Source organism: Dipodomys merriami, unplaced genomic scaffold, assembly GCF_024711535.1.
Source record: "Dipodomys merriami isolate MVZ:Mamm:240054 unplaced genomic scaffold, mDipMer1.0.p SCAF_1, whole genome shotgun sequence".
Taxonomy (NCBI): Eukaryota; Metazoa; Chordata; class Mammalia; order Rodentia; family Heteromyidae; genus Dipodomys; species Dipodomys merriami.
The window spans coordinates 115,102,014-115,126,182 of NW_027202270.1; the positions used below are offsets into that span (position 1 = coordinate 115,102,014).

At 38.7% G+C, this 24,169-nt stretch overlaps 1 protein-coding gene across 3 annotated transcripts in view; it reads left to right on the forward strand.

Annotated features, from left to right (window-relative positions):
* Atl1 (atlastin GTPase 1) overlaps positions 1-24,169 on the forward strand; it is a 77,915-nt gene that overhangs the window by 1,463 nt on the left and 52,283 nt on the right. For all 3 annotated transcript variants that reach the window (XM_070027912.1, XM_070027901.1, XM_070027922.1), the window contains exons 2-3: positions 9,317-9,375; positions 12,314-12,478. In XM_070027912.1, coding sequence (XP_069884013.1) covers positions 12,445-12,478 — 34 coding nt within the window. In that variant the 5' untranslated portion in view covers positions 9,317-9,375; positions 12,314-12,444. The remainder of the gene's footprint in view (positions 1-9,316; positions 9,376-12,313; positions 12,479-24,169) is intronic.

Below are 24,169 nucleotides of genomic sequence, written 5' to 3' on the forward strand. Positions count from 1 at the left end.
CATTTTGGAGCTGCAAAGAGGGAAAACAGGAAACCAGAACAATGCAACAAATTGGTTAAAGAAGAGGATTTTATGCTGTTTTTTAAAGATAAAGATGGACCAATTGATCAAGAGAGAGGCATATCTCTTCCTGATGCTAAGACAGAAAAAAAATATCTCATGACCTTTAACAAAGTGGAAATTCTGATGCCCAGTTTGAGGCAAGGATAAATATTCTTCTGACAATCCTATGTTATTCTTGAAACACAGCATTTAAAATGAATTAGGCAATAAAAAGTTGAGGTCATAGTCTTCAACAAGACCCTGGAGTGCAGATGTTTTATGTTGCCAGTAATGTCAGATCCATATGCTTTGACCATCAACCCAGAAGAAGATAGCATGGAAAAAGTCAGGAATCTGTGTAGTGGCTTAAAAAAATGTGTCTGCTAAAATCATTATTTTACTTGTACCACAAATGATGCAAAGAGGAAAACATTTGCTTTATACCAACTCCAAAAAAAATTTGAAGATTTTTTTTTTTTTTTTTAGTACTGGCTGAATTACTTTCAACAAGATTAGTGACATAGGTTTGTTGGTAAGGAAATTCAATTTCCTTGTAAGAAATTTACAGCAAGTAAACAATTTACATTTTAAACAATTAGGCAGATAATTTCAAGTTTGAAGATTATATAATAATAAACAATTATTAAGAAACTTACAAGCTACCCAATTTGACAAGATATGGAATAAGAATAATTATAAATGGCTTAATAAGTCTTTCATTCCAAAATGATTATAGTGTACTTTTAGGGTCTAATATATTTTAATACCTGTCAGGTAAATATTTTCAGCACTTTTAACAGTTTTTAGCACAGTTTTTAACCATGTAAAAATTGTTGGGTTTGTCCTGTGTTTTATAGCATTTCCCTTTCTTATTATTAAGTAATAATCTGTGGCCTATACTGTAGTGTCACCTATTGCTTCAACCAAGGCTAAGCGGGAAAGAAAATAAGGTTATACAATATTTTATTTTCTGCATAGTTTAGATTCAAGGTACATTATCCAAATCTTGAAATGTGACAGGACAGAGCATAAGGACAATAATGTTAATAGATGGTTTAAGCAATGACTCTTCCAATAAACTAGTTTCATCGTGTACCTTTATGTGATTGAATTGACCTACATAGATTTGTTAATTTAAATCAATTGATAGAAGATATTGCCACAATTATGATTTGGATTTTTAAATAGATGGTATTAAGCTTCCCCCACCACACACACACACCCCATCTCTCTCTCTCTCTCTCCTGTTCCAAGGTTGAACTATCTGAGCTCTTTTACTCAAGGACTTGAGCCACAGCTCCACTTTGGGTTTTTTGGTGGTTAACTGGAGAGAATGGACTTTCCTGGCAGCTGTGGAAGGTGGGGCCTAGTTGAAGGAAATGCATGCCTTTGAAGGGTGTATCTTTGTCTGGCCCCTGGTTCTGTTTCTTTCCTTCTCAGTTGCCTTGAGGAGAGCAGATGTGCTTCACCACACACTTCCACCATAATGTCTTGCCTAACTCCGGGCCAGAACAATGGAGCCAGCCAATCATAGAGTGTAACTTTTGAAACTATGAGCCAAAATAAATTCTTTCTCCCTGCAAGTTGTTTTTACAGGTATTTTGTCACAGCAACGAAAAGTTGACACATATTCAATTTCATACATCCATACAACCTCTATAAGGGCCTATAGAATTTCTCTTTATCATGAGGCATCACAGATATTCTTGAAAAACTCTTCAATACCTGCCCTCGACAGATTGGAGATTATATCACAGTAAAATAGTGAGTTCCTGGTAGAGGTTAAGTGGCATATCTGTAAAGATGTGATCATCATAATTACTATGATAACCCTAAGATGAAGTGATAAAGGATAAAGTGACTACAAGAATAGGATGGTGGCCTATTGATCCCCACATCTCTAGGAATGAATGAAATAATCTACTTAAATGCTAATTGACATATGTAATTGGAAAAATTCTAGGACCTATGGTCAGAACCTACCCAAAGTCAATATAATGGAAATTCAAGACATAGTATCCAAATCCTAATCTTAAGCCAATTCACAAACCTAGAAGCTCTTAATTAGTGGGGAAACAGAGTAAGTTTCTTTGATGAAGATACTTCAGTGGGATCATATATAAAGTGTGAGCCTTCTCTGAGGTTATCTCCAGAAGGGCCTATGACTCTTTACCTGTATGTTTGTGAACTAGGGAATGTGAAATTCTCCTACTTTCTGGAGCCTTAACAGATAGTGGCCCTGGACAATAACTCCTGCATGCTTTGCATACTATGAGAATTCCAGTGACCAGAGTAGAGACTGAAAAAGGGCTCGTAGAACTAAAGATATATTCTGGGTATTTCCACCACCACCCTAGTTCCAAAATATGTTAAGCTAGATACACTGAATAGAAGAAACCTTGCACTCAAATATGACAGTAAACTGAAACATACCAGATTACTCAGGCCATTTATGATTGATAGGGTCAAGTATAACTTCTCTAGCAAACCCCTTCTCTGTACCCAAGTATAAAATCAAATTTTATCTGTAGAGCAATTACACAGACAGTTGCAGCCATTCAAGATCTGAAAGACACAAGACTTCTTTTAACTCAGCTGTTTGGTTTGTGCAATAGTATTAATAATGTAGTATCTTAATCCCTTTTGTGTTGCTGTTGCAGAATACCACAGACTGGGCAGTTTAAAATGAAAACAAATTTATTTCTCACACTTCTGGAGACTTGGAAGTCTCATGTCAAGGTGTCAGCATCTACTGGAGACCTTGTTATATCATGCCATAGCAGAAGGCAGAGAAGCAAAGTTATAAGGGGAGGAGGAAAGAATGGTAAACTCATCCTTTTATCTGGAACCCATTCATTCCCAAGACATTGTCACTGAACCATTTATGAGGCAGAGCCAGCCCTCGTGACCTAACCAACATTGTTGTCACAATAGGGAATAAATTTCTAACACATGACCTTTGGGAGATAAATTGAAACCCAAGAAAGTAGTCAGATTAGCTTTAGATAATATTGGTGGATTATTAAAAAAGTTAACCATTGACACTAGTTATATTTATAGTTCCACGTGTGGGATCTCTACTATAGTACATCAGTACAACCCTTGTATGTAGAATGTAGCTGCAGACTTGAAGCCAATTAGCAAACAAATCAGAAACAGTTTGCCTTTTATGTGATTTTGATAGCATTCCGGAGGGACCTTTGTTTCCTTGACATATAATCAACAGTCTATTATTTTGATGACATTATACAAATAGGACACGGTGAGCAGGAAATAGCAACCATTCTAGATATTTCAGACTCTTAATTCAGGTATAGTGGTACAGGCCTATAATTGTAGCTACTTGGGAGGTAGAGATCAGCAGTTCAAAGCAAGCCCAGGAAAAAATATAATGAGACCCTAGTTCAATAAACAAGCTAGATATGGTGGTTCACACTGTAATTCTAGCTATGTCGGAGGCATAGGTAGGAGGACTGTGGTGCGCAGCCAGAAGCCTAAGACCCAATATGAAGACCAACTAAAGAAAACAAAAACAACAACAACAAAGATGTGGCTCCAGTGGGAGAGTGCTAAGCACAACTACCACCACCAAAAAAAAAGGCCCTTAAGTGTGCTGGTTTGTACCTTTAGTCCCAGCTACTTAGGAAGCTAAGGCAGGAAGATCATTTGAGCCAGGAATATAGGACCAGCCTGGGCAATGCAAAGAGAACCCATCACTTAAAACTAAAAGATCTTTTTACCAGAAAATGTGATATAAATTCAGTTCAGAGTCCTCCCACATTAGTGAAATTGCTAACAACACAGTGAGTTTTTGGTATTCCATCTTGCATCATTGACCTCAAAGAAAAATGCAGCATGCTTGGTTGGCCTGTTGGGAATTTGAAGACAGTATTTGCTCTCTTTGACCCATTTGCCTTGTAACCTACAACTACTGTTTTCATGAGACCTGAAAGGGGAGAGCATCCTGATTGATGGACTATGCTATGACACAAGTTGTCCTGTACTTAAGCTGTAGTACTCAGCAGACCAAATGGTAAGGAAAGATCCTGAATAGATCTCTTGCAAGTCCAATAGGAGAATCATAATGCTGAGAATTCTGCTCAAGGTTTTAGAATCTGAACAAATATGCCCCCATATGCTGATGGCTATTTTCCACTCTTAGCTTGCCCTTGGCCTTGTGAAGTCTTAACACCAGACCATAGGATACTAAGGAACTGGGTTTTACATAATTTACTCAATCATAAATTGTACGTGGGCTGCAGAATTTGTTGTAAATGAAATAGTATATACTGTACTAGTCCAAGATGATCTGGATGAAACAAAGACCTGACTTTACTTCTTTGCTATCTTTCCCTCACACCCCAAGTCATGGCCATTTACCAGAGAAAGAAATTGTTCAAGCCTGGTTTATTACTAGTCTATGTGATATGCTATACTAATTTGAAGCTGCCAGCCAGTGAATTATGTCCCCACTCTATAGAGGTATAGCCTTGAATGATAGTTAGGAAGAGAAATTCTCCCAGTATGCATAACATTGAATAGTACAGTTAATTGTCCTCTTAGTTAAGAAGAGACCAACTCTGGTTCAAAGATAGCATTACATATATAATATTACATGTTCATGTTACATGGTAAAGAGAGTGGTCACCTTGTCTCACTCATAACTTTAGGGAAATGATTTGTTTTCCCTGCTTAATATGATGTTTATTATGGGTTTGTCATATATAACCTTTATTACATTCCTTCTATTCCTAGTTCCTTCAGAGCTCTTATTATAACAGGATGTTAAATTTTGTCAAAGGCCTTTTCTGCATCATATGAGATGATCATGTGATTATTTTTCTTGATCTTGTTTATGTGATATATTTCATTTAATGATTTTTGTATGTTAAATAATTCTTATATCTCTGGTATGAAACCAACTTGATCGTGTGGTATAATCTTTGTAATGTGTTACTGAATTTTGTTTGTGCAAATTTTATTGGGAATTTTTATTTTTGTCTATAATTCTCTTTATTGTTGTGTCTCTGGTTTTGAAATGTGTACAATACTGACTTCATAGTATGAGTTTTATAAAGTTCCTTCCCTTTTTATCTCATGGACATTTGAAGAGTATTAGTGTTAGCTCTTTTTTAAAGGTATGATAGAATTTGCAGTGAATTCACTAGCCCTGAGCTGTTCTTTATTGGGAGACTCTTATTCATATTGATGCCAAATTCATTGCTTATTATAGTTCAGTTTAAGTGGTTTACATCCTGTGGTTCAATTTTTTTAGGTCAATTTTATCTAGAAATTTACCCATTGTCATCTAGATTTTGGTAGGGTTTATTTTTTCTTGTATTTTCCTGTTTTTTATTTTCTTCTTTTGTGTGTGTAGGATTCCTTAAGCATCTTTTGCAGTGCTGATTTATTAGTCATAAATTCCTTCAGCTTTTGTTTATCATGGAAGATTTTTATTTCTTCCTCCAATTACAAAGGATAGCTGCTGGGCACTCTAATCTAGACTGACAGTTATTACCTTTCAGGGATTGAATTATATCCTTTCAACCACTTCTTGCATTTTGAATTTGTTTTAGGAAATCTATTGATTTCCTAATGGGCTTGCCATTGTCCATAACTTGTATCTTCTCCCTTGAAACTTTCAAATTCTTTATTTATTCAGTACATTTAATATGTTAACTCTAAGCAAGGCACTGATGGCTCACACCTGTGATACTAGCTATGCAGGAGCCTTGGCAGCAAAGTGTGAGATTCTTAACCACTCAAAACTGTGAATGGAGCTATGGCTCAAGTGATAGAGCATCAGCCTTGGGTAAAAGCACTAAGAGATGGTTCCTACGCCTTAGTACTGGAACAAAAATGTTTTACCTATACTATGTGTTTATCTATAATATGTGTTTCTTCTCTGGTCTTTTCTGTTTGGTATTTTATAAGCCTCATCTATCTGTATAACCCTCTCTCCCTTGATGTTGGGGAAGTCTGCTGGAGTGCTTCCAGGTAGACCTTCTTTGCTTTTACTGTGGCACAAGATAGCTATACCTTATTCTGTCTCTAGGCATGGCTTTTAGCTTTTAATGACCAGAGTGGCAAATACCATTTTGGAACCTTGAAAGGGACCCGCAATGGGAAAGATGCCAAAACATTGAGAATGACAGAGTGCAACCTTGATCCTTATGGTAAATCTATGGTTATTTTCCAATGTCCATTTCCCTTCTTTTTTTTGTTTTTTGTTTTTTTGTCAGTCGTGGGGCTTGAACTCTGGGCCTGGGCGCTGTCCCTCAGCTCTTCAGCTCAAGGCAAGTGCTCTACCACTTCCCGTTTTCTAGTGGTTTATTGGAGATAGGAGTCTCATGGTCTTTCCTGCCCGGGCTGGCTTTGAACCGCAATCCTCAGATCTCAGCCTCCTGAGTAGCTAGGATTACAGGCGTAAGCCACCAGCACCCAGCTTCCCTTCTTTCTTACTATTAGACTCCCTAAATTTTAGTTGCATGCATGGTAGGTTTATTAATGAAGTGGGACCTGTTACGTCGATTGTAATTGAATAGAGATGTTATGTGCATGTTCTTGAGTTGTACCATAAGAGAAAATATGTATGTTCTCTTCTTCCCTTTCTCTTCTTCCATCTGGCTGATATGAAAATGTTAGTGCTAAGGTAGAGCAGACATTTGGATCGTATGATGGAAGGTCAGGAAGAACTTAGGTTTCTTGATGTTTTAAAGCAACATTAGCCTTGAATGTCTTATGCTCAGATTATTGCATGAAAGAGAAATGAATATATTTCTTACTTAAGCTACCATAATTTTTATAACAGCCAAATCTGCTTCCTGACTACCTCAGTCCATGATGATGTTGAGCTGATAAATTAGCCGCCAAAGAATCAATACCTTCAAATAAATTGCTAGATGGATAGTGTACTTACTGTGTTTGCACCATTTTCAGATATATCCAAAAGCATTCTAATTGATATATTTTTTCAAAATTGCTATTTATACAGGGAAGGAGCAGGTTGGGGAGAAGCTGTAGAGAAACTTCTAATTGGGGGGAACCTCAATTAGATCTGAGTCAGGGTTATATAAAATGGTTATATGGGGGCTGGAAATGTGGCTTAGTGGTAGAGTGCTTCTGGCATGCATGAAGCCCTGGGTATGATTTCTCAGTACCACATCAACAGAAAAAGCTGGAAGTGGCACTGTGGCCCAAGTGGTAGAGCACTAGCCTTGGGCAAAAGAAGTTCAGGCACAGTGCCCAGGCCTACAGTTCAAGCCCCAGGACTGGAAAAGAAAAGAAAAGAAAAGAAAGAAAAGAAAAGGTTAGGTTATATTTCGGGATGTATCAGTACCCACAGTCCATTCTACCCTCAGCTGTTTTTTTCACTCTCCAGCTGTTGTTTGTTTGGTTGTTTTTGTTAACAGCCAATCTCATTGGCTTCTGGTTTATTCTTCCTGTATTTATTTTTTACAGATCAATAGAAATATTTATATTTTCATTCTCATATTTTTCTTTTTTATATCCAAGATGTATTATTAGTGAGCTCTTTGATTTATTTTCCCCATTTGATAGGATGGTAATTACTTTATCAGTTCATAAAACTCTTCTGTATTCTTACTGTATAGATAAATGGTATTCCATTATGTATATACATTGCAGTGTATTCAACTACTCTTTTATGTATGGCATTTAGCTTATTTATAGTATTTTACAATAACAAAAATATTCTATAAAAATATTCTGTAAAAAAAATCTGTAACAAATAACATTATATTTGTATTTCATACCCTTGAAAGTAAAAAAAGGGACCTGATATAATGATTCATGTGTGTAATCCCAGAACTCAGGAGGCTGAAGTGGAAGATGCCTGAGTTTGAAAGACAGCTTGGTCACACAGTGATGCTCTGTCTCAAAAATAAATATATACATATTTAATACACAATAATATATGTATATATGTATGCATTCATTTATACATATATTATTATGTGTGTATATAAATGTATGTATATGTAAGAAAATATATATACTCTAGTAATGTTTATTAAAAAATCTAGAGCCGGAAGTGGCGCAGTGGCTCAAGTGGTAGAGTGCTCGCCTTGAGCTGAAGAGCGCAGGGACAGTGCCCAGGCCCAGAGTTCAAGCCCCACGACCACCACCAACAACAACAACAAAATCTAGAGACAACAACACCTCAGCCAGCAGTGAGAACAACCAATATGCACATCTTAGTTTCTAAATATCCCTTTCTCATTAGAAGGCACCAGAACTTCTTGAAGAAATGGCTAACTCTAGTTTTGAGAAGGCAGGGAAAATATTTCAGAAACCTGAAACATTTCTTTGTACTAGAAACCAAGGAAATGCTTAGATACAAATTAGTACATATTAGAATGACACAGGAGCTGACACAAAGGTGTTCCTGTTAGTTAAATGGATTCTGAGAATTGAAAAACAAAATGAGGATGGGTGCTGGTGGCTCACATGTTGATACTTGAGAACCTCAGATTGAGAGAATCAAAGTTCTAAACCAGTCCAGATAGAAACCTTTGCAAGATCCCTTTTCAACTAATAGCTGAGCATGATGGCATACACCTACATGGGAGACGGAGATGGGTAAGATTGATTGCATTTTCAGGCAAACCTGGGCAGAAAAGACCTGATTCCATCTCAAGAAAAGTAGCTAGGCCAGGATGACTGCACTTACCATCCCAGCTATCACTGGACACCTGTGATAGATTAAGGTCCAGATGAGTGGTTGGGCAGGAAGACACACTACCTCTAAAATAACCAGAACAAAATGCAGCCAGCAGTGTGGCTTGGCAGTAGTGTGCGGGCCTAGCAAGGGTGAAGCCTTGAGTTCAAACTTTAGTACAGTACTACAAAAAGAAGGAGGAGGAGGAAGAGGGTAAAAAATACTTTTTTTTCATTTTAAGCTCACACTATATTTTGACACAAGAAACATACTTTACAGGTATCATTTTATAAATATTCTCAACACTTTTTCTTTTTTTGGTGCCAATCCTGGGGCTTGAACTAAAGGCCTGGGCACTGCCTGTGAGCTTTATAGCTCAAAGCTACACTTTACCCCTTGAGCCACAGCTCCACTTCTGGTTTTTTTTTTTTTTTTTTTGATAGCTTTTACTAGAGATAAGAGTCTCATGGACTTTCCTGTCCTGGCTGGTTTCCAACCAAGATCCTCAGATCTCAGCCTGCTGAATAGCTAGGATTATTAGGTATAAGCCATCAGGCACCTGGCCAATACCAACACTATTTTTATTTTTTTTAGAGATTCCATGAAACCTCATAGTGATACTCCAAAAGAAAGGTGTGAAGACAGAATGCCAGGTACTAACTATAAAATGTAAAATTATAGAATTATTATTATTTTGCCAGTCCTAAGGCTTGAACTTGGCCTGGTTGTTGTCCTGAGTTTCTTTGCTCAAGACTAGCATGTGCCCCACTTCTGGCTTTTTCTGAGAAGTTTATTGGACATAAGAATCTCATGGGGGGCTGGGAAGGTGGCTCAGTGGTACAGCACTTGCCTTGCATGGATGAGGCCCTGGATTTGATTCCTCAGCACCACATAAGCAGGGGAAAAAAAGCCAGAAGTGGTGCTATGGCTCAAGTGGTAGAGCGCAAGCCTTGAGCTGAAAAGCTGAGGGACAGCGCCCAGGCCCAGAGTTCAGGCCCCATAACCAGACCCCCCCCCCCAAAAAAAAGAATCTCATGGACTTTCCTGCTTGGGCTAGTTTCAAACTGCGTTCCTCGGATCTCAGCCTCTTAAGTAACTAGGATTACAAATGTGAGCCAGCAATGCCCACTTTGAATTATTTTTAAATCTTTTCAAAAATCATTAATGTAAAATGGATTTGCACAAGGATACTAAGGGATACTAAAATGATTAGATGACATTTCTTGGCCAATAGGATAAAAACACCATATGTACGGTTCTTTACTAAAGTTTTTACTTAAAAAAATTACAGTCTCAAGGTATTAGCAGACTACTTATTAATTACAAAATAAAGCGTGTTTACTTTTTTTCAATTGGGGCTATATATTGAACTGTATAAGTTTCTGTTGTTTCTTTTCTTCCTTTTTTCTTTTTAAGAACCTTTTCACTTTATTTTAATGGGATTGTTAAGACTGCACTTTGAGCTGAACAACACAGTTAAAGAAATACAAGATGGAAAGCAACACACATTATGTTTTGTCTTATGAATGTATTTTTTAGGTACAGAGGTGAGATAATTTCTGTCTTTGTATATACTTTCATTAGCATTTGGGCAACACACTGCTGGTAGAAATAGCCTCTTTTAAAACCATAGTATAAATGTAAACGATTTACAGTGTTCACAGCTCTGTTGTCATTAGACCCACAATTTGAAATATGAAACTTATAAGAACTGGCAGCATTTGAGTGAAAGGGTTTGGCTTCCAATATGTTGGTGTTGAAGCATCAGTAAGAAAACCATGATAACCTTAGGCATCTCTGGTGGGGGTGGTTTTCTCATCTTTGGTGGGAGGGTAATTCTCAAGAGAGCATAAGTCTGGCTAGACACCCGTGGCTCATGCCTGTAATCCTAGCTACTCTGGAGGCTGAGATCTGAGGATTGCAGTTCAAAACAGGAAAGTCCATGAAACTCTTACCTCCAATAAACCACCAGAAAACCAGAAGTGGCACTGTGGCTCAAGTGGTAGAGTGTTAGCCTTGAGCTGAAGGGCTGAGGGACAGTACCCAGGCCCAGAGTTCAAGCCCCATGACTGATGGGGGGGGGGGAGGAGGGAGGGAGAGAATCTGAATGTTGAGACTTTGGGAATCATGGTGAAGTAATCACAGTGAACTGCATTGAGTTTAGAGTGAGGAGGTGCTTGCCCTGAGTCATAAGCAGAGACTGTGAGTCTAATGGTTAAGAGGCTAGTCATCAGCCTGGCACCAGTGGCTCATGCCTGTAAACCTAGCTGGGCAGGAGGCTGAGATCTGAAGGTCAAAGTTCAAAGCCAACCAGCACAAAAGTCCACAAGACTCTTATCTCCAGTTGACCAGCAAAAAACCACAAGTGGAGCTGTGATTCAAATGGTAGAGTATCAGCTCTGAGTGAAAAAGTTAAGGTAAATGCCCATGCTCCGAGTTTATGCCTCACAGAGAAAGAAAAAGAGGGAGGAGGGGCTAGCAGTGATCTTCTTAGGAGAACTGGTCAGTAGAGCGTGTGGACAGGAGGAATGTGACAGGAGGAATGTGAGACGAAGAATGGGAAGCTATCTATAGATGGGGTAGCATGAAGTTAGGAAGCTGACAAGACCCAAGTTTGCAGGGAGAGGAAGATATCAGAAAAAAAGAATATCGATGGGTGCCAGTGGCTCACGCCTATAATCCTAGCTACTCAGGAGGCTGAGATCTGAGGATCATAGTTCAAAGCCAGCCCAGGCAGGAAAAGTCCATGAGACTCAACTCCAGAAAACCGGAAGTGGTGCTGTGGCTCAAGTGGTAAAGTGCTCACCTTGAGCTGAAGAGCTGAGGGACAGCACCCTGGCCCAGAGTTCAAGCCCCACAACCACACACATACACACACACCCACCCACCCACACACACACACACACACACACACACACACACACACAGAATATTTTTCAAAAGTATTGCCTTTTGCTTTTCATTCAGAATTTTCTTTAACCTTTATAACTGCCAGAATCCACCTAGACAAACCATGTGGTATGATTTGTTTGGGGACTCTCAACTCCAAATCTCCAGGGAAATGTTGCTCACTAGACAGTGAACTAGTCACAGACCATGATGACTCTCCAGCTTATTGTAGTCTTGTTGATGTAAATTTTGCTTAGTTTAAAAATGCATACCTACTCAGTATACACAGATGAAAATGATTCTTTACTAACATGACCTGGCTTTTAAAGTATTTTTAAAAAGATGCCTGGTGGGTAAATACAGATTGTTTTAACTACTTTGGCTGTTTCTCTGTTGCCAGCATGTTTTGTGCTGTGTAACTGTCCTACGAAACAGGTATTTGGACATCCAGAATAATGCAGTCATGGCCATGGACTGTGTATTTCGGTCACTGGATGATGCCGATAGATTCTTAGAGAACGTGTGCGGGAGGGTGCGGCTTATTTGTGTGTGTTTTCCACCAAAACTGTTGCAGTGCGTGTGTGCCACTGTCTTCGCGCTCTGGGGGTGGGCTGAGGTGCGGAGGGCGTGCACTGGGGCTGTGATGCTGAGCTCAGTTCATCCGCTTCCTCCTCCCTTCTCCTCCCCACTCCTTCCCACCAGCGCCACAGCAACATCCTCAGTGAGCCAACTGCGCCCAGGCGGGCACGGAGCCTCCCACCGCCCGCCACCTGCGGGCCTGGAGAAGACAGAGCCCGGTGACAGCTCCTCGCCGCCCTCCGCCTCGGACCACCATGGCCAAGAACCGCAGGGACAGAAACAGTTGGGGTGAGTCGCGAAGGGCAGCCTTTGCAGCCTGCGGGGGAATCTGGAGTTGGGAGTGGGTGGAGAGCTGCGTGGTGCCAGCGTTCGCGGCGGAGAGCTGCCACTGGACTGCAGGCACCAAGGCCCAGTGGCACCCGCATCCCGGAATCTGGTGGTGGCGGCCAGGGTCCCCGCAGGGTGCAGGCCGGGCCTCCCGCTTCTCCCCCACCCCCTCGCCATCTCTGCCCAGCATTTGGACAGCACCCACCCGGCAGGCGCCTGTGGGCACTGTGTGGTCCGCTTTCGCCATCAGTTGTCAGGATGGCGGTGAGGGTGAGCAAGGGGCTGTGGTGGCCCTGGTGGAGAAGAGTGAGGCATCTGGATCTGGAGCAGGCGGAACCCCCAGCCCTGTGTGCTCGGGAGCTGCGAGCCCGCCGGCGCAGGCCCGGCGGCGGCAGCGGCGGCAGCGGAGCAGGGCGCGGGCAGGGCGCGGGCCCCAGGCGGCGTGCAGCTCAGCGAAACAATGGGGCGGAGCGCGCCCAGTCCAGGCTCAGCATTGCAGACCTGGGCCGCCCGGGAGAGGGGGCTGCGATACTTGCTTTAATTTGGGGGTTAGGTAGAGAAAATCAGGGGAGAACACAAAGTTGTGGTTTTCGGCCTTCTGCCCCACCCCGACCTGCAACCCCATTCTGACCAGCCCCCAGGGTGGCTTTGTTCTTCGGTTTTACCTTTCAGAGACATTGGGCTCATGATTCAGCACCAGGCCGACAGGAGGAGAAAGGAGAGGCAGGCAAGGCCCTGTGGATTCACCCGGGAATGGGTGGGCGGCGCTCACGCAGGGAAAGCGCGATGCGGGAGAAATCGCCACCCCACAGCCGCTGTGCCAGACCTGATTCTGCAGAGTGTGGGCAGGTTGGGTTCTGGATTTCTTGCAGTCAGTGCTTAACTCATCAGCAGTTCAGGAACTAAAGCCCTGAAAGGCATTGTGTTACATGAACCCATGCATACTTCAGGCCCGGAGGCTGGGTGGATAATTTGCTCCTTAGCTGTGAATTATTATTTTGAAAGCTCACACCCACTAGTTGTTCAGAACTGCGTGGTTCTGTTCTGTCAGTGAGATCTGTTCTATAATTGTCTATCTGAATATGAGGCATACATGAGGCATACAGTTGGTTGTTCCCCCCCCCCCTTTTTTTTTTGTCAAAAGATAGCATAGCTCCCTGCCTTCGATGGTTCTGATAACAGGTCACAGGATCATTTTGGCCCCCAGTGGGCAATGTTAATGTTTGAGAGATTACCCAAAGATTGCTGTAGATGTGGAGTTAGAGCAGTGAGGTCGGTCATAGTTGAATTTAAGAGGGGTGGGGGAAAGGATTCTATTTTCTGAGATCATCAAACTCTAATTTTAGTAGATATTTTTACTCTAACAACACTGTTTTCTTTGCTTCCTTTGAAATGTAGATAAATATTTTTAAAGTGTGGAATAGGAGTTTCTTGAACGATCTACAATTAAGGTGCAGATCTTCAACTCTATTTGGTCTTGATCTGTGTGTAATTTGTAACTGATAGCTCTACGATTTAAATTTAGGACTGATTGCCTCCACAGTCCATGTGATGAAGATGTGAAACTAGAATAACATGCAAAGAAAGTGTCACAACAAGCCTATCTAAAAGTAAGCTGGTATAAGAAATCAGTGCTCTATAAACTGGATCACCTTGAACTAGAAAAATAGGCAAAGAATGTGGTAGTGTGAAAAAGGGGACAGATGAGTATCAGAAACAGTACCCCAGAAAGCAGTCTTTCAGGGCTGGGCTGGAGCTTTCATTCTAGCAAAAACAAAAGTTTTGTTTTCTGTTAATTAAATTTGTTTCAAAACACAACCTTGGAACTTAGGATACTGTGTGGGAATTTGACTTTTCTACAATTTGACAGACATTGACAGTACAGTAATGCCTCAGAGAAATAATGATTTCATTGAAGTGTCAGCTTTGCTGCCTTAAAAACGAAAAGAAAAACACCATTAGGCTAAATAATGTCCATTTGTTCAAAAAGTGTTGTGGAAACTTTAGATTGGGAAGTTTGGGGTTTCTTTGTTTTTGAGGAAAGATCAAAAACGATCTGGAAAAATAATAGTTCTTTTTTCTTTTCTAATTGCTTGTATTACCTCCCTCTTTTCCTTTTGTGTGAGTGTGTGTGTGTGTGTGTGTAGATACATGTGCACACAACATCTTATACATGCTACACAAGCACTCTGTATCATCACACTTTCTTAAAATGAGACTACTTGTCCCTTTTTACTGCCTCATTTTTGGCATACTTCATCCTCCTAATGATGAAATTTCCCTGGGTCCTAATGTAGGATATGACATATACTATAGATTTAACTCCTCCACGTTTTCTCATTTGCCTCCCCATATTTTTCCCAGATACATTATTTAATTCTTGTGTATCTGCAAGTAGCCTCAGCATCTGCTTATGCTTTACTTGATGACTCCTGAGTAACAACTTGGCCCCATTCTCAAACTGTGTAGCTTTATTGTCTTTAGGACCAGACTAGATCTGTGGTCATTGCAGAAGTGATCATTGTAAGAAACTCACACTCATAAAAAGGCTTTAGGTTTGAAAGTGTTCTTTCTTTGACATAAAAATTCTTATGAAACATATCTATATACAAAAGAGCATATAAAAACATTATATTTCCTAGCTGAAGAAATAGAACTTTATTGACATTCTGTCATTCTTTTGTGCCCTTCCTTAATGATAACCACTCCTCACTCTCCTCACTCCTTTCATGTTTGGTATTTTCACTCTCCTGATCATTTTTATAATTTTTCTATAAACTAATATACTTTTTTGTTTTTGGTTGGTTGTGGGGCTTGAACTCTGGGTCTGGGCGCTGTCCCTCAGCTCTTCAGCTTAAGGCTACTACTTGAGCCACAGCACCACTTCCAGTTTTCTATTGGTTTATTGCAAACAAGAGTCTCACAGACTTTCTGGCCCAGGCTAGCTTTGAACCATGATCCTCAGCCTCCTGAGTGGTTAGGATTACAGGCATGAGCCACCGGTGCCCAGCTTAATATACATTTTTAAATAATATATAGTTTAAAACTTTTGGGTTTTGGTGCAGGTGTCTAAACTCTGGGCCTTGTACTTACTAGTTTTCTACCACTTGAACATCATTCCCAGTCCTTTTCAGTTTATTTGGTCTTGTACTTTCATTAGGCCTTGACCACAGTTTTCTTGGTTTTTTGTTGGTTTTTTTTTTTCCGGTCATGGGGCCTGAACTCTGGGCCTGAGCACTGTCCCTCAGCTCTTCAGCTCAAGGCTAGTGCCCTACCACTTGAGCCAAAGTGCCACTTCCAGCTTTTTCTGCTTATGTGGTGCTGAGGAATCGAACCCAGGGCCTCATGCATGCAAGGCACGCACTCTCCCACTGGGAGCCACCTAACTTACACTCAGAAAAGTATAAGTAGGAGGATCACAGCCCTGGCCAGCCTACGGGTAAAAGTAAGACATTATCTCAAAAAATAACGCAAAAAAAGGACAAGTATACCTCAGGTGTTAAAGTGCCTGCCTACCAAGCATAAGGTCCTGGGTTAAAACCCAGTACTGACACAAAGTTAAATAATAAAATACTATATGTTATAATACAATGAAATAAATAAGAGCTAGAGGATTCACTTTTCCAAAACAAATATTGATTAACCTATACTTGGTGTTATAATATGTATGAAATGATATCTCATTGCTTTTTAACCTGCTTTTTGCTGACTATCAGTAAGGTAGGAACACACATGCATATATTTATTAATTGTTCATACTTCCTACTCTATTCTTATTTGCTGTTTCCCCACTCCCCCTCCCTACTTTTTTGCCAGTTGTGAGGCTTGAACTCAAAGCCTGGGCATGGTCTCTGAGTTTTTTTTGCTCAAGGCTAGCATTTTACCACAGCTCCACTTCCAGCTTTTTCTGTTTATGTGGTACTGAGGAATCGAACCCAGGGCTTCATGCATGTAAGGTAAACATTCTACCACTAAACCACATTCCCAGCCTCTTCCCTATTTTTATTAGTGCTTTCTTCTTGTTCTTATGAGTTCTTTGCGTTGTGTGTGTGTGTGTGTGTGTGTGTGTGTGTGTGTGTGTGACATAACTTTGCCCTCTTTGTGGTATATTTTAACAAACACATATTTAAATATAGTTAATTTAATTTGCAGTTTCCATTGTGGTTTGTGCTTTTTGTATTTTAAGAAATTTTCCACTATCCTTCCAGATTGTAAACTATCCTCTTACCTAGTTTAAATGTTTGGCAAAATACATATAAAATTTACTATCTTAATATTGCTCTTTGATTTGACTAATCTAGGTATGTTTTATAAGTGCAATGATATAGCCTTTGCCTTTTTGTGATTGGTTTATTCACCTGGTATATTGTCTACAGGTTTATACATATTATAACATGTCAGAATTTCCTCCGCCCCCCCCTTCCTCCTCCTCCTCCTTCTTTTATCAGTAGTGTGGCTTGAACGCTGGGCCTGGGTGCTATCCTTGAGCTCTTCAGCTCAAGGTGAGTGTTCTAGCATTTGAGCCGCAGTGCCACTTTTGGTTTTCTGGTGGTTAATTGGAGATAAGAGTCTCACAGACTTTCCTGCCCAGGCTTGCTTTGAACCTTGATCTTCAGATCTCAGCCTCATGAGTAGCTAGTGTTACAGATGTGAGTTACCAGTGCTCAGATAGAATTTCTTTCTTTGAAGGTTTTTCTTTTTTAACCTTTATGTAGTTGTAAAAAAAGATGTGCCATATCACAAAGTAGAATTTCCTTCTTTATAAGCTAAATAACAATATCATTATATGTATATACTACTTTTTGCTTGCCCATTCATGTGTCAGTGGACACTTAGGTTGCTTTTACATTTTAGCTATTACAAATGGTCTTTTTGTGAACATGAGTACACAAATATCTCTTTGAAATCCTGCTTTTAATTCTTTTGAGTATATAAGCAGAAGTAGATTTCTGGATCATTTAGGAAAATCTATTTTTAATTTTTTGAAGAACTGCCTTTTTTATCACAGCATCTGTATTGCTCTACATTCTCACCAACAGTATACTCAGGTTCCAATTTTTCAGTGTTCTTTTTGTCTTTCTTTTCAGTTTTTCAACACTCTTGCCAATATTCTGATAGCTACTCAGGAGAGTGTGCTATGTGTGGTGTCTTATAGTGGTTTTGATTTGCATTTAATTTTCTGATTTCCTTTGTGCTTTCTACTTTGCTCTATTGGCTGTTCAACTTGTGATTGATTGATTTATTGATTTATTTATTGTTGGTTGTGGGGCTTGAACTCTGGGCCTGGGCACTATGCCTCAGCTCTTCAGCTCAAGATGAGCACTCTCCCACTTGAGCCACAGTGCCACTTCCAGTTTTCTGAGTGGTTTATTGAAGATAAAGAGTCTCGTGGACTTTCCTGCCTGGGCTGGCTTTGAACTACAATCCTCAGATCTCAGCCTCCTGAGTAGCTAGGATTATAGGCATGAGCCACCAATGCCCGGCCAATTTGTGATTTTTTTCAAGACTTTTTTATTACCAATTTCTAATTTTATCTTGTTATATTTTGAAGATAAATTTCATAATATTTCTTTCCAGATATATTGCACTTTAATTTGTGGTCCAGAATTTGATCTGCTTGAGAAAGTATCATTTATGCTGAGAAGAATGAGCATTATATTGTTGGGTAGAATGTATGAATTCTGTTACATTTGCTTGGTTAGACTGTGTTGTTCAATATATATATATTGAACACTATATAATTATATATATTATATAATATATAATCATATATTATATATTATATATGATTATATATTATATATAATATATATTACTATATATTATATATTATATATAACATATAATCATATATTATATAATATATAATTATGCATAATGTGTAAATATATTATATTTATATATATAATATAATTGTATATAAATATAATATATAATTATATATAATATATGATTTTTTCATTTTTTGGGGGGGGGGTCTAGTCGTGGGGCCTGAACTCTGGGCCAGGGCGCTGTCCCTCAGCTCTTTAGCTCAAGGCTAGCGCTTTACCATTTGAGCCACAGTGCCACTTCCAGCTTTTTTCTTTTTGCTTATGTGGTGCTGAGGAATCGAACCCAGGGCCTCAGGCATGCAAGGCAAGCACTCTACCACTGAGTCACCTTCCCAGCCCTAGTATATGATTTTATATATATATATATATATAGTATTGCTCTGTTTCACAGCTTATCTTCAGTTTTGTTCTAGCCACTATTGAAAGTAGGGTGTTGAAATCACTAACTATTGTTGGAGAATTGTCTGTCTTCTTTCAATTCTATCAATTTTTATTTCATGTGTTTTGATGGTCTGATGTTTGTAATTGTTATGTATTCTTATTGTGTTAAGAATATATGTTATAAGCCGGGCGCCGGTGGCTCACGCCTGTAATCCTAGCTACTCAGGAGGCTGAGATCTGAGGATCGCGGTTCAAAGCCAGCCCGGGCAGGAGAGACCGTGAGACTCCTATCTCCAATAAACCACCAGAAAACCGGAAGTGGCGCTGTAGCTCAAGTGGTAGAGCGCTCGCCTTGAGCTGAAGAGCTGAGGGACAGCATCCAGGCCCAGAGTTCAAGCCCCACGACCGACAAAAAAAAAAAAAAAGAATATATGTTATATATTTGGGCAGTAATGGCTCATGACTCTAATCCTAGCTCCTCAGGAAGCTGAGATCTGAGGATCCTGGTTCAAAGCCAGCCCAAGCAGAAAGGTCAATCCATAAGATGGACCTTTTTTTGTGGTTAATTATATCTAATTATATCTAATTAACCACAAAAAGTCAGTATTGGAAGTGTGTCTCAGGTGGTAGTATACTAGCTTTGAGTGAAAAAGTTAAGGGAGAATACCTTGGCCCTTAGTTCCAACCTCAGTACTAACACATATACCAAGAGAATATATTGTATTTAAACAAATATATTTCATTAAAATAGGTCCTTCTTTGTTTCTTATAACACTTTAAACTCAAAATCTATTTTACTCAAAATCTATTCTACTTTAGCTACTTCTGGTGTTTTTTTCGGTATCATTTCATGGAATATTTCTTCCATTCTTTTGCTGGCATTCCACTAGTTGAGTTGAAATTAACTGTAGTTTTCTTCCAAGCTATACTAGAATTCATAAGGGTTTTTGTTGTTGTTATATTTCCACAGATTAAGATTACTCTCCTCTATTCCTGAATAATATTTTTAAATAATCACTGGATATTGAATTTTAATGCATGTATTGACTTTTAAACAGACGTCCTACATTTATTGAAATGATAGTTTTTATTTATTAATATGTTTAATTAATAGATCTCCTATGTTGAAGTGATCTTTTATTCCTGGAATTAGCTTGGGATCATTATACTAGATTTTATTTTTAAATACAATGCTAAGTCTGCTAGTCTTTTAATATACTGGAAAATAGATTTATAAGTAAAATTCTTTTCTTGAACTTTGTCTGACTTTGGCATCCAAGTATCAAGAATACATTAAATTTATAAAGTGAGTAGGTGTCTCTTCTATTCTTTGTGTAAGCTTATATAAGATAATGAGTTCTAAAACTGTTGATTTGATTTTTGTATTGGTTACAGAACAATGAAAAGTTTTTACTTTTTATAGAGTTAGCTTTAGTAATTTACAACTTTCTTGGAATCTGTTCATTTCATCAGCTTCAGAAAACTAATTTACATTTTCTACTCTTATTTGTTTATTCCTTATATTTTTATGGGGGTTTTGTTGTTTGTTTTATTTATTATTTATTTTATGCTAGTCCAACGGCTTGAACTCAGGGCCTTAAACTCAGAGCTCTTTTGCTCAAGGCTAGCACTCTACCACTTGAGCCACAACTCCATTTCCTATATTTTTATTGTTTAATCTTTTGCTTTTCTGTTAGTTTCTGTGCATCTCTATTATTTTCTTCAGTCTTATTTTGTGTTTCTATTAGCTTAAAGTTGACACCGGGCACCAGTGGCTCATGCCTGTAATCCTAGCTACACAAGAGGCTGAGATCTGAGGATCGCAGTTCAAAGCCAGCCCAGGCAGGAAAGTCCATGACACTCTCATCTCAATAAACCACTAGTAAACCGGAAGTGGCTCTGTGGCCCAAGCAGTAGAGTGCTTGTCGTGAGCTGAAGAGCACAGGGACAGCGCCCAAGCCCAGAGTTCAAGCCCCATGACGGACAAAAAAAAAAAAAAAAAAGTTGAATACTACACTCATAAAGTTTTCAGTTTTTCTTCTTTTTTAATATTTGAATTTAAGGCTATGGTTTTTCTCTATCTGTTTTGCTATACTCTGTATATGTTGATATATAGTAGCTTTTTTCTTATTCAGTTTTAATTATTTTAAATATCCACAATGATACTCATGAATAAAAGAAAATACCTATTTCTTTTTCTTTGACAATATTGAGTATTAGTTTAGTTATACAGGGAGGGATTTTTATTGTTAAATTTCCACCTATTTTTTTTCCACCTATGTTTATAATATATTCCAATCAATCTCACTCTCTCTGTCACTCTTCTTGCTCCCATCCCGACTTCCCGAACAATTTCAAAAGGTCCCATTGTCTTATTTTCTTAGTTGCATACAATTTATTTAGACTGTATTTAACCTCTTTCATCCTTATATGTCTAAAAATGCCTCTTTTCGTTTATGGGCCTGCTGTGGATGGGAAGAGGCTGAGTGCTACCTACAAAATGAGTCATTTTGTTCTCCTGATTTCAAAAGCTTTCTCATCAGTAAATGTTCATGGTAAGCATTCATGTGAGACTGAAAATCCTTATACTGTGTGCTCATTTCAGAAGTCCTTCCACAACTTCTTGTTACTATCTGAATCTGGTTCTATGAGTTGCTGTCCTTCTGTTAAATTATTTGCAACAAGCCTCATGGCCACTATATGCTTACAAATCTTTTTTTTCTTTTGGAAGACAATGATTTTTTTCCCTCTCTCTGCCTTCCAAATGCCTTAAGTATCTTTCTTTAAAATCTCAGCCAAAACTTCACTATGAGAAAATAAACTATAGTTCTCTGTAGTGGTTCCAATCTCTGTGATACAGAGAATTGCTTAGAATGGTAGAGGTAGAACTGAGCACAATACATACAATACTCAGGAGAAAAGTAACTGTCCATTTTCAGATTAACTGATTCAGATATGATAAAAAAAAAAAAACTAATTCTTTAGTAATTAGGTACTTCAAAAACTGATGTTTTGGGGGCTGGGAAAATGGCTCAGTGGTAGAGCACTTGCCTTGCATGCCTGAGACCCTGGGTTCGATTCCTCAGCACACATAAGCAAAAAGAAAAAAGCCGGAAGTGGCGCTGTGGCTCAAGTGGTAGAGCGCTAGCCTTGAGCTGAAGAGCTGAGGGACAGCACCCAGGCCCAGAGTTCAGGCCCTATGACCAGACCCAAAAACAAAACAAAACAAAAAAAAAACAACTGATGTTTTTCAGTGACTGTAAATGTATAAAATTTATTTGTTTTTCTTAGTGGGAATTATATTCTCCATCTGCTTCATCTGCTTGTTTTCTTAAAATATGTGAACATATTTTCTTATCATTAGTTATTTTTCTATAACATTACCTCATGAAGAGACTGCATATTTTTGCATAATTATAGCTATAACAATTTATAGTATCCTATGTTAGGTATTTAGATTAGTTCTAATTTGTCACTGTATAATTTTGTTAGGAACCTTTACTTAGATAAATACATGTGCACTGATAGTTTCCTTAGGATAAACTGCGAGAAATAGAAGTGTTTAATTTTTTCATTGTTTCCAGTATTTTTTCATTAATGTTGGTTTTTTACACACACACACACACACACACACACACACACTCTGCTGTCATGATGCCATAAGAAAACAAACACATCCCTGATATCAATTGGATGCTTTATGGATTTTTTTTCTTTCAAATAAATAAGCATCATGTTGAATGATTTCTTTCTCCCAGGACTGTTGTGACAAGACCTGAATTGTCCTTTTTAATCCTCTTCTTCATTAGTATCATTATTTTAATAGTTATCATGAAGGTGATACACTGAGGGGTTACAGTTACAAAAGTCAGGTAAAGAGTATATTTCTTTTGGACAGTGTCACCCTTTCCCAGTTTTTCCTTCCCATCCCCACCCACAAGTTGTGCAGTTCATTTTCAACATAGTGTCTACCACTGCTGCATTTGTTCTCCCTTTATTCCTCCATTTCTGTGTCCCCCTTACCCTCCCAAAGACAGATAAATGAACAAACAAGACAAAAAGAAAAAACACAAACAACAACAAAAACCCTCTTTTTCCATTTCCTGGAGTTAATTTCATTAAATATTATTTTACATTAGAGGCACATAGGCATTGTGCCTTTGTGTACTTCCCTCAAGAGTACCCCCTTTAACTGTGATAGACAATTTGCTCCAGGAAAGCTAGAATGAACTTGTGACTTTAAACGAGCATCATTATTCCACAATACTGTGAATTACCGGAAATTAAGTAATCACTTAATCACAAAAAAAAAAAAGAACCTTGGGGAAGGGAGGGAGGGAGGGGATGGTAGGGGGAAAACAATGGAGGGGGTAACAATGTTCAAGAGGAAGTGTACTCATTACCTCACTCATGTAACTGTAACCCTCTGTATAGTATCTTTACAATAAAAAAATTAGAAAAAAGAAAAAAGAAAATTATCAACAGATTAAAAAATGCTTATTATTGAGTTAGCACTATAATCTTTGAATCTCAGTTATATGTCAAAGAAAGCCAAGTTCAAGACTATATAGAAGAACAAGTATGTGTAAGAATGCTGTTACTCTGATAGTGCTATGTAAAAGTAAGCATTTATTAAACAAAGGAGGAGGCAACAATGCTTGATAAGAAATGTACTCATTACCTTGCCCATGTAATTGTAACCCCTCTGTACGGTATTTTCACAATTAAAAAAAGAATTTATTAATATCACTTTTACTTATTGCTGTCCTAAATGTGTGATTTTCTCCCCCAACTCATATAAAAGCTAAAGAACTCCAGATGTCTTTCAATTCTTTGTCAATCTAAGATACTAATTAAAAAAAAAAAAAGAGTACCCCCTTTAGTCTCACTGTGTGTGAATGCCTAGAGTCCTATATAATTTATCAAGTCCTAGAGTATTTTAGCTCTGGCTTCTGCATATAAGACCACTGGTTTCTCTGAAGTTGGTTTACCTCACTTAAAATGATTTGTTCTAGGTCCATCCGTTTTCCAACAAATGACATAGTGTTACTCTTTCTAATGGCTATGAAAAATTCCACTGTGTATAGGTGCAACATTTTTTGGATCCACTCATCTATTGTAGGGCATCTGAGCTGTTTCCCTATCTTGGCTATTGTGAATCGTGAAGATGAATGTGCAAGTGAATTTGCAATATTCTGGCTTGCAATGGGGTAGATGCTCAGGAGTGGTATGGCTGGGTCATAGGGAAGGTCTATGTTTTGTTTTTTGAGGAACCTGCAGACTTCTTCCAGAGTGATTGTACTAGTTTACATTCCCACTACCAGTGCAGTAGGAATCCTTTTTCCTTATATCTCCATTAGCATTTGTCCAAACTCATGATACTGGCCAATCTAACCTGGGTGAGATGGAATCTCCTAGTTGTTTTGATTTGCAATTCCCT